Here is a 14,835-nt window from a genome sequence, read left to right as displayed (position 1 = left end):
CAGTGCCTGCAAAGGAGCCTGGTCCACAGCATCGCCCAGTGAGCAGGATGTTCATGGAAGGTGGCACATGATGGAGAAGTACAAATACAATGGTAAACACATAAAGCACCTGCATTCAGTGCAAATGAGCTGTTCTGCTTGAAGATGGTACTAGACTACTCTCAATTTTCCCAGGGCACAATTAGGCAGTCAGACTCCTGCTGTGAAAACCTCAGATCTCTGTACCTCCTTTGGAGTCTGAAGCAGTCCGTTTCTTCCCTTCCCCCTTTAAGAACAAACAAATAATAAGGAATTGGTCATGGGAGAGTTTTGAGAGGCCACCACTGTCTTCCAGTGGCGGTGATATTCCATAGGGCTCTGGAGGAGTGAAGGTCCATTGGGTGTCATCTTCACGTCTTCATGACGAGCCATTCTTTCTAGAGGAGATCAGTGGCCCATGACTGCAGGAATATCAAGACCTGCCCCAGAGCCACTCTCTTCATTCAGTTTGTATTCTTACTGTGCTGCCTCTGCATTTAATGTGTGAATAATAGTGTAGGTTTTTATGACAGTTATTCAGCACCTACGTACTTCTGCTGGAAGGAGGGTGGAGGAGAGCAAGATGGGAAGGGTTTTACTTAATGAAACTGTTATTATTTGCTGACAAGATCACTGAGTATCTTAAGAAGAGGGAATCTGATCTCCTTCCAAATACTAAACAGGAATTTGCACTGCAGAATATGTATGCAGCATGTGTATTCCAGGAAAAAACAGGCTGTTTACAGTCTCATAGAGACTTCAACATCTGTTAGGAAACATCAGTGATCACAGTGTCCGTGTTCTTTGCAATGATTTGATTATTTTACCTGTCAGCCAGTGAGCAGTACATGAACACACCCTCCCACTAGACCCACCTCACATGAACTCAACCTCACGGCAATCCCTCTGTCATGCTTCAAATATTCCTAAATATGCTTCAGATATTCCTTCATCTAGCCTGAGAAAAATGTTCATTTTGAAGCAGGTATGCCAGAAACATGTCCCAGCTGCCTGGGCTTTTCACATGCAGACATTGACTCCAGGTGTCTTGGCTCTGAGAGGTGTTTGAGGGGTCCCTGAAGGAGAGTTGGACTTTGAGTCCTGCTCCTGCAAAGTTGCAGTCACATAACATACATGCTTGAGTCCCTCCAGGAATGTAGCTCCACCACCCCCTCCTACCCAGGGATCAGCAGCAGTTAGACACTGCAGCCTGATGATTCCTTGCCCTGCAGGCACCCAAGGGGACCAACCATGCTGCCCACAGTGTAGCTCCAATGCTGCCACTACAGATCCAGGCCCATTATCAATCCCACCCAGGACTGGGAGGTACTTGCAAGTCAAGGAAGTTTTTGGCCATTAAGGCAAAAGCATAAATTGGCATGCAGTGTCTCAAGCACTGGCTGGCTGGCCTCTGTTAAAGAAGAGGCTGCTGTGGATGGAAGACCTGGAGGATGGGTGCAGCCCCTTTGTGCTTGGGAATGTGGCACCCGAGCACCCTCCCATCAGCTGTATTCACTGGCCAAAGAGGTGGAAGAAAGGGCCAATACCCACTAAGGAGGAGAAGAGACATTTCACTCATTTAATTTCACGGCTTCCAAAACCAGCCTAAAACTGGAGGTAGAGAACAAGTGAGAAGAAAAGCACTGTTTACATAATCCTTTGCCAGTGAAATGGGTCGGTGGTTCTTGCAGGAAAAGAGGAACACAGTTTTTAAGAAATAAACAGCATCACTTTACTCATTAATAGCTGGACAGTCCTGCTTTCTTGGAGAGTAATACAGAAGTTTATGATGGGCTTATATGCCTTGACTTTTTCCCCCATGGTCTCTCCTCTGAACATAGCTCTGTAAAATGGAACATTCCTGCTGTTTTCTCTAAAGTAATCTGTAATTCCTTGGCCGTAATGCAAAGGGAGGCACCCATCTGTTTGTTTGGGTTTTTTTCCTCTCTTCCACAAATGTCTCTGTTTACGTTAACTAGCAAATCTAATCATCCAGCTCAGAGAAGAATTACACAACTACAAACCTCCTGAGATTTCAATCTAATAGCAAATCTTGCTTAATCTTCCACGTTTGCTTCTTGCTTCACATTTGCAGCTCCTTGGCATTACATCTGTGCTGTGCTTTTACATATAAACCAGATTAAATGGCAAAAAGAACACTGAACAGGAAAGCTGTGTTATTTCCACCTTGCAGGACTTACTGAAATGAGCCTGGCTATATTAAATGTGAGACAAAACTCCCACAGGGAGCATTAGTCTGAGTGATTCATATAAACACTTAAAGAAGTCAGTCTTGGTTCAGCTTCCTAATCAATTAAGGTGGGTAATGGTGTGCAATTAGCAGAGCCACTCTCCTTTGGAGAGCAACTCTGATAGAAACCTATCATTTATATTCACTGGGAAGCAGCAGGATGAGTATTGGGTAACAGCAGATAACCCGGGATTTGAGTAATTCTTTCAGGCAAGGAATTGCAATTGTCTTTTCTGTGGAACTGCCTAGTGCTGTGAAACATTCTTTGTCTGCGTCCTTTATGTGGGCCATCTGGAGAAGAAAATCTCATCAGCTTCTAGAAATGCAGCCAAGTTTATGATCACTTTCTTTTGCAGTTCACTTATAAGGGAGATAATTTTATCAGGAGGAAGTCTGAAGGAAAGGCGAGTTACAGGTATGTGCATTTAATATGTGTTGATATAGGTGTAGATGAAGTTGCTTTCTTTCCCTCTAGTTTGCACTGTCTGGTTTTCAGGAGACATCGCTCAAATCCATCCTTCCTGTTAGCTTTTTGCCTCCACCCACATGCCATGGAGCTTGATTCTGACCTTGGCGCTTGTGCTGCAGCCACTGGTGTGGCTGCTGTGTGGTGGTGTGAATGCTTAGCACCAGTGGTCACGGGCTGGGGGGAGTCCCACCCTGTAATACTGAACGCTTCTCTCTATGAGCTGAAAAAACACTGCATGCTGGGGCACCCACCTGTGCAACGTTTTTTACGTGTGATTTCCACAGGGCACTTCTCTTGGATTACTTTGGTTTCTGCTCAGTTTGGCAGATGGCTGGCTCCCCTGTCGCAGTGGCTTTGCCGGCTGTGGAAGCAACCCGAGCATCAGCCGCTGCGGGGATGCTAATAGAGCTGTAGCTGAAACAAAGCACATCGCTGAGAGCATAGAGCTGGGTAGCCAAATTTCAGCAGCACTTCCAGATGTGAGGCGGGGGAGTTGGTTTTAAGCTATTTTTCAGATTTTTTTAATTCTTTCTGATTTTTTTTTCTGTACAAACAGGCTGCGAACAATTTGTACTGTTTGCTCTCATTCAGCTGCATGTTTCCAGCGGTGATTGCTTAGCATTTTTTTCTAGCTGAGACCCTCTGACTGATGCCTCCAAGTTAATCCCATTCTGACAGATCACTCCATGGGCCAAGGAGGGCCAATGCCTATACTCACTCAACCTCTTTACTTTGGGGAGTCTGGACTGAACAAGGACTGTTTGATTTTTGACCACCCAGTTTGGCAAGGAGTGCTCCAAGGAGGTGTTATTACTGAGTAAGTTCCTGTCTGCGTGGGCACTCAAGAGAAGGGGCAGAGACTGCTGGAGAACCACACCAGGTATTTATTTCTCTAGGGAAGCAAGAGCTTGGATCCAAACCTCAGTCTCCATGTCAGCACTCTGCACTGGTGCTTCAGCTTCTCCCTAACATGCATCATGGGAACTAACATCACTGACTGTGTTCTGCCTGTAATTTCAAGCAAACTCCTTAACAAATTCTGCAGCATTTTCTGAAGGAATCACATGATTCCGAGGGGGGATTAAATTGTGAGAGGAACTAAAGAAATCTCCAGTGCAGCCTGTCAATGCTTCTTTTCAGGTGATAAGAAATGGGTGTGATGGTGCCCTGGTTTCTGCTGCTCCTTCTCCTGGTCAGCTTTGGCTCACCTGCACCCAGGTTTTCGGTGCGTATCTCTTGGTCAGTGTCTGTACAAACTCTCAACCATTTATCATTCCCAGTCATGTAGAGACACGTGCTCTCCAACAAAAGGGACGTGAGCCTGCAAGAGCAAAGCAAAAATGTGTCTGCCTGCAGCTAAATTAATGTCACTCTTGCTGTCTTGATAATACATGCTTTGCATGGCATTACAGCACGGGCAGCTCTCTGGATGGTTGGACTGGCATTGCCAAGAATTAAAAACAACAAAAGCCCCTTAAAGGAAAAAAAAGTGATTTTATGGCCACTGAAGAAATAATCTGCTCTATTCCCTCAGGGAAAACTGCCTTCATTTATTAATTGTGATTTAAAAAACACAAAGGGGAAGAGGTGGTACCATAGTCTGAAGCAGTCTGTATTCTTCTGATGAACAAATTACTCTTGGGCCATCCCAAGGATGTTCAGAGCTTGGCAAGGAAAGGTTGGTGAGCTCAGCGCTGTCTGCAGCAGGTCCCTGTGTACCTCCAGCCTCAAAATCCTCCATGGAGGAAAAGCAACAGGCCCAGGAGGAGAAGATGCAGCTGGAAGGCCATGTTTGGGCACTCTCATCAGTCTGCTCTCCTGGGCAACTGATTCTTTTGCTTATGCCTGGAACTGGCCCTGACCTCGTATCACACAAATCAGCTTGCACAGAGTGAAAATAGCAACTGATTCTTATTGCATGGGTTTCTTTGGTTGTCTTGGAAGAGAGTTTGCTCTGTTTTGTTACATTTTTAATGGAGTAACATCAGTCACAGACTAGATTGTTGCTGAAAATGTTTATCCCAGCCAGTATGGGCCAGATTCTGGTCTTGGTTATGGTAATGCAGACCTGAAATTACTCCACTGATCCTAGTAAACTCACTGCTTTCCTTTCATTTGCACCAAATCAGTTATTTTATCTTCCAGTTTTACAAGAAGATATTTCTGGCTGATTTGGCCTGGCTGCAGTGCAAGAGTCGTTTCCCCACCACCACCACTTCCCAGAGTAGTTTCAAAGTCTGCAGACACTCCAAGCTCATTAAATGAGAGTCATTATTTTTGTCAAAAGTAATTTTCTGCGTATCTGATCATATTCTGGGATTCTGTGAGCAGTGGCATGATCGTTGTAGAAAGCCCATTCCAGCTTAGTTCAACATAGCAGCCCATGCTGTGCATGATTCATTTATCTTAGAGACCACCATCAAATCATCTTGATCCACAGAGACAGTGTGACATGTTAGGATCAAGAGGATACAGATACTCTGTCTCTCTCTGCCTCTCTGTTCCTAACACTGACTGAAGCATGGAGGTTTTTTGTTTTATTTTCTCCATAGGATAAAGATATCTGCCTCGCAGACAACAATAAATTAAGACAAAGGTTAAAACATCTTCAAGACTTGCTTTACTTATATGAACTGCAACTGAAGGACATTCAGGAGAACGCTTACCATAGAACAAAAAGTGGGCTGTTCTCAGGCAACAGGACCGTGCAGCCTGATACGCTTTTACCTACAACCAGTGGAAACCTGATAGTCTATGACCAAGGTATGGTTAGCAACAGCATGTGTGGAAATTTCAAGTTGCCACAATGTTTATTTCTCCCTGCAGTGTCCCATCTCTCTTACTTTATTTTTTCTAAAAGTTTTAGAATTTTTAAAGTGGATTGTGGTTTAAAACGCAGTCAGGTAGATGGGAAGGAGAAGAGGGGACAATTGTCCCCAGTACCAGCAGACAATCCCTGGGGCCAGAGTCAGCTGGGCCAGCTTTAGGCAGCTACTGCCTAGGCACAGGGCAGACATCTGGAGCTGGGCATTTCACCTGACACTCTGGCATGGAGATGAACAGGTACTTCTCATATGGTTTCTGTCAGACCTGCTTTAGACATCTGCTTTAGGAAGAGATGGGTCTTGCTCTTGAAGAGCCCACCTCCCTGAGTGACTTATGGGAGCCTATTTTGCCTGGCTCGGCTGCAGGCACTGAAATCTGTTTTAGAGTAGGAGCACAGCCTCCCTGTTCCTCAGTTCCTCCATCACATCTGTGACATAGCAGCAGCAATGCATACTCTGTTACTTGGTGTCACTTTGAGAACATGGACATAACTGGAATTGTGGCCTGTGGCCAAGATTTTCTCCTTTGTGGGCATTACATAGGAAGTGTGAAGCCCTGAGGTACTGAAATGCACTCTCCTCATCAAGCTGTGGTAGAGCTGGTCACAGGAACTTAACCTCTTATTTTAGTAGTTTTGGGCCCCGCTCCAGTCTGAAGTACAGCTGAGCTTACTTTCCACGTGGGAATTTGCTTCTTTGTGAATGATCTTGCTGACAGAGCAAGCCCTGGTCTTGCATTGCTCCTATGCTGCAGCTCCAGCCTGAGCAGCAGCCGCCCTGTATCTCACCAGAGATTTAGGAGTGATTTCCTCAGAAGGCATGGCTCTGCCAACTGAATATGAGCCAGCAGTGTGCCCAGGTGGCCAAGAAGGCCAATGGCATCTTGGCTTGTATCAGAAACGGCATGACCAGCAGGTCCAGGGAGTTTATTCTCCCTCTGTACTCGGCACTGGTGAGACAGCTCCTCAAATCCTGTGTTCAGTTCTGGGCCCCTCACCACAAGAAGGATGTTGAGGCTCTGGAGCGAGTCCAGAGAAGAGCAACCAAGCTGGTGAAGGGGCTGGAGAGCAGGTCTTACAAGGAGCGGCTGAGAGAGCTGGGGTTGTTGAGCCTGGAGAAGAGGAGGCTGAGGGGAGACCTCATTGCTCTCCACAACTACCTGAAAGGAGGTTGTAGAGAGGAGGGTGCTGGCCTCTTCTCCAAAGTGACAGGGGACAGGACAAGAGGGAATGGCCTCAAGCTCCACCAGGGGAGGTTTAGGCTGGACATTAGAAAAAAATTCTTTGCAGAAAGGGTCATTGGGCACTGGAACAGGCTGCCCAGGGAGGTGGTTGAGTCACCTTCCCTGGAGGTGTTTAAGGCACGGGTGGACGAGGTGCTAAGGGGCATGGGTTAGTGTTTGATAGGAATGGTTGGACTCGATGATCCGGTGGTTCTCTTCCAACCTGGTTATTCTATGATTCTATGCTTCTCTAAAGGCTCCCTACATCAGGCCCAGGAGTTTGCAAACAAGCATTGATAGTACAAAACCAAACTGATGGCTTCAGCTCTGTGGGGCTCGCAGAGCTGCCTGCTGCCCAAGTGCCCTGGTCCCGTGTCTCAGCAATGTCTTCTCCTGGCTGTGCATTCCTCTTTGTTTTCTTCCCTCCACCATTTAACAAATCAATACTGTTTTTCCTAGATTGCTCCGCAGTGTATAATCGGAAGAAGACCAAAAATGGTTACTACCGCATCAGGCCCAGAGCAGACCGAGAGCCTTTCCTGGCTTATTGTGACATGTCTGATGGCGGGGGATGGACCGTCATTCAGAGGAGGAGTAACGGCAAGGAGAATTTCAACAGGTGGGTGCGTTGTTCTTGCATCAACAGGGCTCACAGTCAGGCCTCCAGCTACCACCAGCCGTCCCGATGCCTGGTCAAGCCAATATTTGAGAAGCAGGGTAGGCAAGACTGTACTGCAGTGATGATAACTTTGCATTAGGACGATCTGGTGGTACATATTGGTAGCAGGAGGCTGTTTTCAAAATGGATCTATAAAGCCTTCTCCGTGGCTTCTCTGCATTTAAGTGTGTACATGTGTGCATATTTGTTTTATCATTGTTGGAGACTGTCAAAGGCTCCAAATTGGCAGGTATCTGCTGCCAGTGCATAGACTGAGGCCTGTTGAACGTATTTTCTTCTCTCGTAGCAAGAGTTATGCTCAGCATGGTGCAACATTTATTTCCTTATTCAGATTATCCAAAAAGATGCCAAACTATTGGTCCAGATTGTCCTTTCTTTATGCAAAATCCCAGCCAGGTGTCTTTCATCTGGAAGAATCTAGGAGGAGAGATGTTCTGGTAGCTTAATAAATAAAAAACATTCCCATGCAGAGTAATTCATTAGCGCAGCACATACGATTTCATGGCATGTCTAGTGTCTCTTACAGTGGGTACAGTCCATTGCACAGCTACTTCAACTGGCTTTAGGATGGGTTGCCCAGACAGTGGTAGCTCTCTGGCTGTGGTTGTTCAGATCTCAGCACAGGTGAGTGAAAAATATCACAAAGAGGAGCGTTGACTAGTATGTAGGTCAGACAGAATTAATATCCCTAATAACAACATGAGACAGGGAATAAACACAGAGTTAATAAAGCTGGAAATCATGATGAGACACGGATTTGGTGGATGAAACACTCAGTGGATAAGGAATTGGCTGGATGGTTGCACTCAAAGAGTTGCAGTCAACAGCTGAATGTTCAAGTGGAGGTTGGTGATGTATGGCATTCCTCAGGGGTTGGTATGGGGACCAGTGTTGTTTAACACCTTTGGTGGAGACATGGACAGTGGGATTGGTGGCACCCTCAGCAAGTTTGCCAATGACATCAAACTGTGGGGCACAGTTGATATGCTGGAGGGAAGGGATGCCATACAGAGTGAACTTGGCAGGTTTGAGAAGTGGGACAGAGCGAACTTCATGAAGTTCTGGCAAGGCCAGGTGCAAGGCCCTGCACCTGGATTGAGGCAACCCCAAGCACAATTACAGGCTGGGCAGAGAATTAATTGAGAGCAGATCTGAAGAGAGGAACTTGGGGGTGCTGGTAGATGGGAAGCTCAACATAAGCTGGCAATGTACACTTGTAGCCCAGAAAGCCAGCTCCATTCTGGGCTGCATCAAACGAAGTGTGACTAGCAGGTTGAAGAAGGTGATTCTGCCCCTCTACTCTGCTCTCATGAGACCTCACCAGGAATACTGAATTCAGTTCTGGAGTCCTCAGCACAGGGAGGACGTGGTTCTGTTAGAGCAAGTCCAGAGAAGAACCACTAATACTAATATACAAAGCAAGTAATACACGTTATAATTGCTCATCATCTGCAGACCAACACCCAGCCTATTCCCAAGCAGTGATCCCTAAGCAGTGAACCCTGGCCCTTGGCCAACTTCCCATTTACATGTATTGAGCATGATGTTCTATGATGTTGGATATCTCCTTGGCCAGCTTGTGTCAGCTGTCTGGCTATGCTCCCTCCCAGCTTCTTGTATGCCTGTACACTAGCAAAGTACAGGGAACTGAAAAAGTGCTTGAGTTTCTTAGCAGCAACTAAAAACATAAGTGTACTATGAACATTCTTCTTATAATCACTCTAAACCACAGCAGCTTCTGGGAAGAAAATCAACTCTATCACAACTGAAACCAGGACAAATCCACAACATTAATTTCCAGCCAGGAGTATTTTTGCATTACCGCTCTCTCAAGAACAATATCAGATGCATTGCTGAAGACCAATATGACAACTGCTGTTTTCCCCTCCCATCTAACCGAACAACTCATTCTGTGAGCACTGCACCTGGCAGTTTGAAGGTGTGATCCTAGTATATGTGTGTGCACAGGTTTAGCAGGTGAAGAGGTAAGCTGTGAGTTGTATTTACTTCTAAGGCAGAGTGACAAATCTCAGCTTGTGATGAATCAGATACTTCTAGAAAACAATGTCTAGAAATACAGCTGAAGTTTTACTGTTACCATAGCTAAGTCTCACCAATTGTCTAACTCCCTCACATACTGAAATTGATACTTGTGTCTCACTGCAGGAAATGGGATGATTACAAACTGGGATTTGGGAAATTCCAGGGCAAGAATGATGAATATTGGCTGGGCAATGACCACATCTATGATCTCCTCACTAGAGGTGCGAGTATATTCCCTCCACAGATTTCTTTCCACTATGTGTGAGACAGATCACTTAACAGGACACCGGTTTGTGTTTAGGAGAGATGTCACTGAAGATTGATCTGATGGACTGGGATGGGGAAAGACGTTATGCAATCTATGAAGATTTCCAGCTTGCGAATGAGCAGGTCAGAAATGGAGAGAGTGGCAATTTGCTTGTTTTATCTGTGAGGGTGGGGCATCTGCATGTGCAGCATCAGACCTCAGTATCAGGGTTGTAATTACAGCTCTGTAAAACTTCCCTGCTTTGGTTCCATGGGGCTCCTGGTTTGGCTGACTGATAAACAGCCTCTAGAGCAGAGACGTAAGCCTGGGATTTCTTCCTCACAGCCTCTGAGTGACCAAGCCACTGGGTGACAGGATCATGCATGCTCTCTTGCTAAGTCTGCTGCTGCACAGACAGTAACTCTCCGCCACAGTGCACAGGGGTTCCCATGCACGTTTGCCTCTGGCCTCATGGTTAAAAGAGCCTTCCCTGAGGGAGGAGACAAGGGTTTGAACCTCTGCAGGGAAACTGAACCCTATTCTCTTGCTTCATAGGACAGTGCTTTAGGCTGTCACATGAAAGAACAAACCCTCTTTACTTTGCTTTAAAAGAAAACAGTGAACTCTAATCAAAACTGCACCAGGGGAAGTTTAGATTGGACATTAGGAAAAAATTCTTTACAGAAAAGGTTATCAAGCACTGGAACAGGCTGCCCAGGGAGGCAGTTGAGTGACCATCCATGGAAGTGTTTAAAAGGTGGGTAGATGAGATGCTTGGGAACATGATTTAATAGTAGACAGGTACAGTTGGAGTTGATGATCTCAAAGGTCTTTTCCAACCTAATGGTTCTATGATTCTAAGCTTTGAAAGAGCAACCGGTAAGTTCCTGTCCTGAAGAGAGGTATCTGTAGCACTACACTTAGGGTTACAGGCACAGAAAGCTCAGAGACAGGCACATCCCCACATTTTCATGTTTACTTTCTAGCTTCAGAAAGTGTCCTGCTCAATGCAAGTGCTGTTCTTCAAACTTGCGTTTCTGAACACCACTCATAAAGTAGCTAAAATACCCAAGGACTTGAGTTCCATTGTATGGACCAGTCCCAGCCCCACACCACTCCAGAAATGCATGTATTACATTGTTTGTAATTCGAATTTTCCTATGAAAAGTTTGAACAGCTTCATTTTAATAACTCACTACTGTTTTTCATAAATAAAAGTGGGATATGATGACAGGAAAAAGCCCACACCACAGAAGTAGTCATCAATCGCATATCAAATGCTGTCAGATCTGTTAGCTGTGCACAATGGAACTATTCTCCTAAGAATTTCCTGCCAGGGCAGGAACATATAGCAAGAAATCAGGCTTCTAGATCTTTGAGGAGCAGAATTGCTGAACAGCTATTCTTGCTGGACAACTGATGAGTTTTATGAAGGCAACTCCTTGTCACAGTTTCCTGCCAAGTTGTATTTGATGAGCTAGGAAAAGCCTTCCAGCTTGTTGCATGGTGTATTAAATAGCTATTAAAAGACAATGAAGCCTGAAGCCCTTTTTTAAGCCGCAGCCATAATGAGCGATCCCTTCTGGAAGTTTAAATCCCTACACTAGGCTCATTAAAGCATGGGGCCAAAAGTCATCCTTTACTTCAGCAGTCATACCTTTGACGGGATACAATGGCCAGTGCAAATTTGATCTAAAGAATGGGAGGAAAGGGAGAAAGAGCTGATATCAAAAACATATTTCACGTATTCTTGCAGAACAATTACAGGTTATGGTTTGGCACATACTCTGGTAATGCTGGCGACGCTCTGTCTGGTGGGAGCAATTTTGAAGTTCAGTGGTCAGCCTCTCACAGAGGGATGCAGTTCACCACATCTGACAAGGATCACGATCGATTCCTGGCGGGCAACTGTGCATCAGAGAACATGGGTGGTTGGTGGTTTAACAGGTATGGAAAACAGTTGATTCGTCTTGGATGCATAGGGTATGGGTGGATGTACAGCCTAGAGCACTTGCCCACCTTACAGCAACTGGAGGTTGTTGTGTGCCTTCACCACCCCACACAGCCAAGTCTAAGATGTTCACACCTCCAGATCCTCAAAGGAAAGCAAGCTGCTGTTTTCATTCTGAAGCAAAGCAGGTAAGTTGCATTCACTTTAAGAAATGGGGCCACAGGTAAGTTGCATTAATTTTAAGCAAATGGGTCAAAATAAATGCATGAGGGAGAATGACCTGCAAGGAAAAGGGCCAAATTAATATTCTTTAAAGCACTTTGTGTTATATCCCAGGAAAGAAAACAACTGTAGCCACTACAATGTGAAGTGTATACAAAGAACATTATTGCAGGGCAAGTCTAGGGGCCAAGCTACGCCTTAATGGTCCTGATGGTCTTTTTGCTAGCTGGACATACGCCACACATCAACAGACAGGGGCTCAGGCTCACCAGCCCTGAGAGCATGGACACGCTGTGCTCAGTTTTCCTGCAGGATGACCAAGCCCTCATCACATACAAACTGAAATCTGTGGGACTGAAAAAAATTGTACGTCAATAATGGGATTTACCTCGATCAAAAGACATCTGCATTTTCAGGTGCCAGTATGTATCTGACTACACTTGAGCTAGAGGCTACCAAATGGCACTGCACCCCTCTGTTTACGCAGCTGAATCTTGTCCCTAGTTAATACAATTGAAGGAGTCAAGAAGTTGAATTACCTGATCAGCATAGGTGTCTACTTTAGGATGACCCGCATACTTCTGCATGTTCCACTAAAGGCATTAGCCAGATCTCCACAGGCATAGCAGGACTTCAGTTAACTAGTTCAGTAAAGACAGATATATCTAGGTGTTTGAGCCTGTCAACAAATCCCGCCCTGGGATTTCTAAATGCGTGTTGTGTGAAAATTGTACTTCACTGTAATGATGCAATGTCTTCCCACACTAAACCTCATCTCCGTTTTCCCCTTTTCTACATTGTTACAAGGTGCCATGCTGTAAACCTCAACGGACAATACTACAGAAGAGGAAGGTACAATGGATCCCATGACAATGGTGTGGTTTGGTCTACATGGCACGGGGTGTGGTACTCGCTAAAATACTCAGCCATGAAAATCAGGGCTCCGTTCTTTATTGATGGTGAGAGTGGAGATGATGAGAACAGTCAGGGCAGCTGAAACCTGCTGACTTGGAAAGAAAAAAAGTAGAGGCTGAAAAGAATTGTATGTTACTAGCCAGCCCGCTGCTGCTACCAATTGCCAGACCTGCACTGTGATTACTGGAGTCACATATATTTCTACTAGCCGAAACCAACATTGTGAGCTTTTTGAGCACAGCCAGCCAACAATTTAATGAAAAACATATGGATGTCAGCCATAGATTAACTACAGTTTTCTTTCCAGAATTATTAGAACTTCACTGGAAATAGTTTATAAAATGTTCTCTGGACCCTGAATGATGAAGCACGTTCTTCAAGCTATCAGTACTCTTGAAGGGCTAAATCTTTCTCATCTTTATTTTAACTGTTGGTGCTTCAGTTGTAAGAACATAAGAGGAGAAAAAAAGATTGTGGAGAACTGGGTTTCATCTGATGTGCCTTCATTAGTGCTTTGTTCTGGATCAGGAGAATGTTTTTAAGCAACTCTCCTTATGGTCCAAAATGGCCACACTTCACTTCCAGAGCACTCCTAGAGCATGTGAAACCATGGATCTGCTCCAACTGCTGTTGTATGTCCAGACTAAGGCTAACTCAAAGTAACCCCCAGGCCAGGGACAGTGTGGACAACTGGGCTTCATTGCCAACAGTTTCCCACTGCAGATCCACTTCTGTAACACACTGCAACCCATTAATGCAGACAAAGACAACGCTGCCAAACACACTTAAGCCCCAGACTGAAATTAGGCAGATTTTACTAAATTTAAGATGCACATGGATATTCTTAGGGGTTCATAACATGCAGTCATGACCCATTTGTACATTCTTGTGCAATTCACAGGGTGGCTTTGAGTTCGTGAAGAGGAATCAGAAAATGGAAAGTGATTGAACCATAAAGCAAACTGCTTTCATTGTCTTATTGCAGTGAAACAAAAAAGTAACACAAATGATTGAAAGAAATGGAATGCTGAAAATTTATTTCCTGCAAGTTGTTAATAACAGTTAAAAATGAACAATAATATCAGCTTAATGCAAATTATTTAACTACCATGTTGCAGAATGAGCCTATTTTTTTCTGATTTACAATAATTTTTCAGGCTGGTAGTTCTTTTCCATTTATTTGCTTTTGGATTCATACATATTGTAATTTGTATTATACATCTATAAAGTGTGAAATAAAACCATCTAAGTAGGCCTTAACATTTTGTATCTGCTTTTCAACAGTAGGAACCTGGAGAGAAATATGGATTAAAATCTTGAGAAAGCTTGTGATACAAGAATTTCATTCTTTTAGTGTTGGCTATCTTGGGTGGTTTAGAGGGTCTGCAAGGTTAAGTTTAATTTCCATGGCTTAGGCTACCCTGAAGACAGTGCAGAGATATGTGGTTCCTCTGCTTTGTCAGGAGTTAGGCCCTGTTCTCACTTCTTCCTAGACATCCCAGTGATTGCAAATGTGACTATTGGAGTGCAATGGGCTAGCATTCCTGGGAGTTTTGCTTCTAAAACCTGTTCCCTGGCTAGACTGCATCACTGCCCTATTCCCAAGCAATGGCATGTACCCACCTGGCATGAAATTTGCACCAATATCTCTGAAATGAGGTTGCCCTTGTGAAGAAAGGAGTGTGAACAACCAGCAATTGTTACTGCCTTTCTGATCACTACTTCTATTTTACAACGGTAAAAATCTTAGTGCAAGGTACTAACTGCATGTTTGGAACATAAGGAATCACTGTGCACACAGTGTAACCATGTGGCCACTGATACAGTGCGGAGGGCAGAAAGAACAATTTTTGTCTAGGCAGAAGACACAGAAATCTGAGCGAGATAAGTTAATTCCTTCTGTCAGATGATGCTCAATTCCATTTTCAATACAGGGCTAGAGAAGCAGGGTAAAGATTACAGACTGCTGACACTCAACTCTGCATGCTGGAAA

General features: G+C 44.7%; 1 protein-coding gene across 5 annotated transcripts; it reads left to right on the top strand.

The window, feature by feature from the left end:
* Positions 1–1,546: 1,546 nt before the first annotated feature.
* LOC138734201 (fibrinogen-like protein 1) lies at positions 1,547–14,167 on the top strand. 5 transcript variants are annotated; one of them, XM_069881796.1, is made up of 9 exons: positions 1,547–2,337; positions 2,626–2,684; positions 3,417–3,618; positions 3,879–3,963; positions 5,291–5,501; positions 7,245–7,404; positions 9,631–9,728; positions 9,809–9,897; positions 11,511–12,876. In XM_069881796.1, the coding sequence occupies exons 4-9, from the start codon at positions 3,889–3,891 to the stop codon at positions 11,895–11,897; spliced, it is 1,020 nt and encodes a 339-aa protein (XP_069737897.1). In that variant the 5' UTR covers positions 1,547–2,337; positions 2,626–2,684; positions 3,417–3,618; positions 3,879–3,888; the 3' UTR covers positions 11,898–12,876. The 5 variants fall into 5 exon arrangements, with proteins under 5 accessions (XP_069737897.1, XP_069737889.1, XP_069737882.1 ...); XM_069881788.1 differs by having other exon boundaries at positions 3,371–3,618; XM_069881781.1 differs by lacking the exon at positions 3,417–3,618 and having other exon boundaries at positions 1,548–2,337.
* Positions 14,168–14,835: the final 668 nt, after the last annotated feature.

Source organism: Phaenicophaeus curvirostris, chromosome 1, assembly GCF_032191515.1.
Source record: "Phaenicophaeus curvirostris isolate KB17595 chromosome 1, BPBGC_Pcur_1.0, whole genome shotgun sequence".
Classification (NCBI taxonomy): domain Eukaryota; kingdom Metazoa; phylum Chordata; class Aves; order Cuculiformes; family Cuculidae; genus Phaenicophaeus; species Phaenicophaeus curvirostris.
This window is presented reverse-complemented; position numbering and strand designations above follow the sequence as displayed.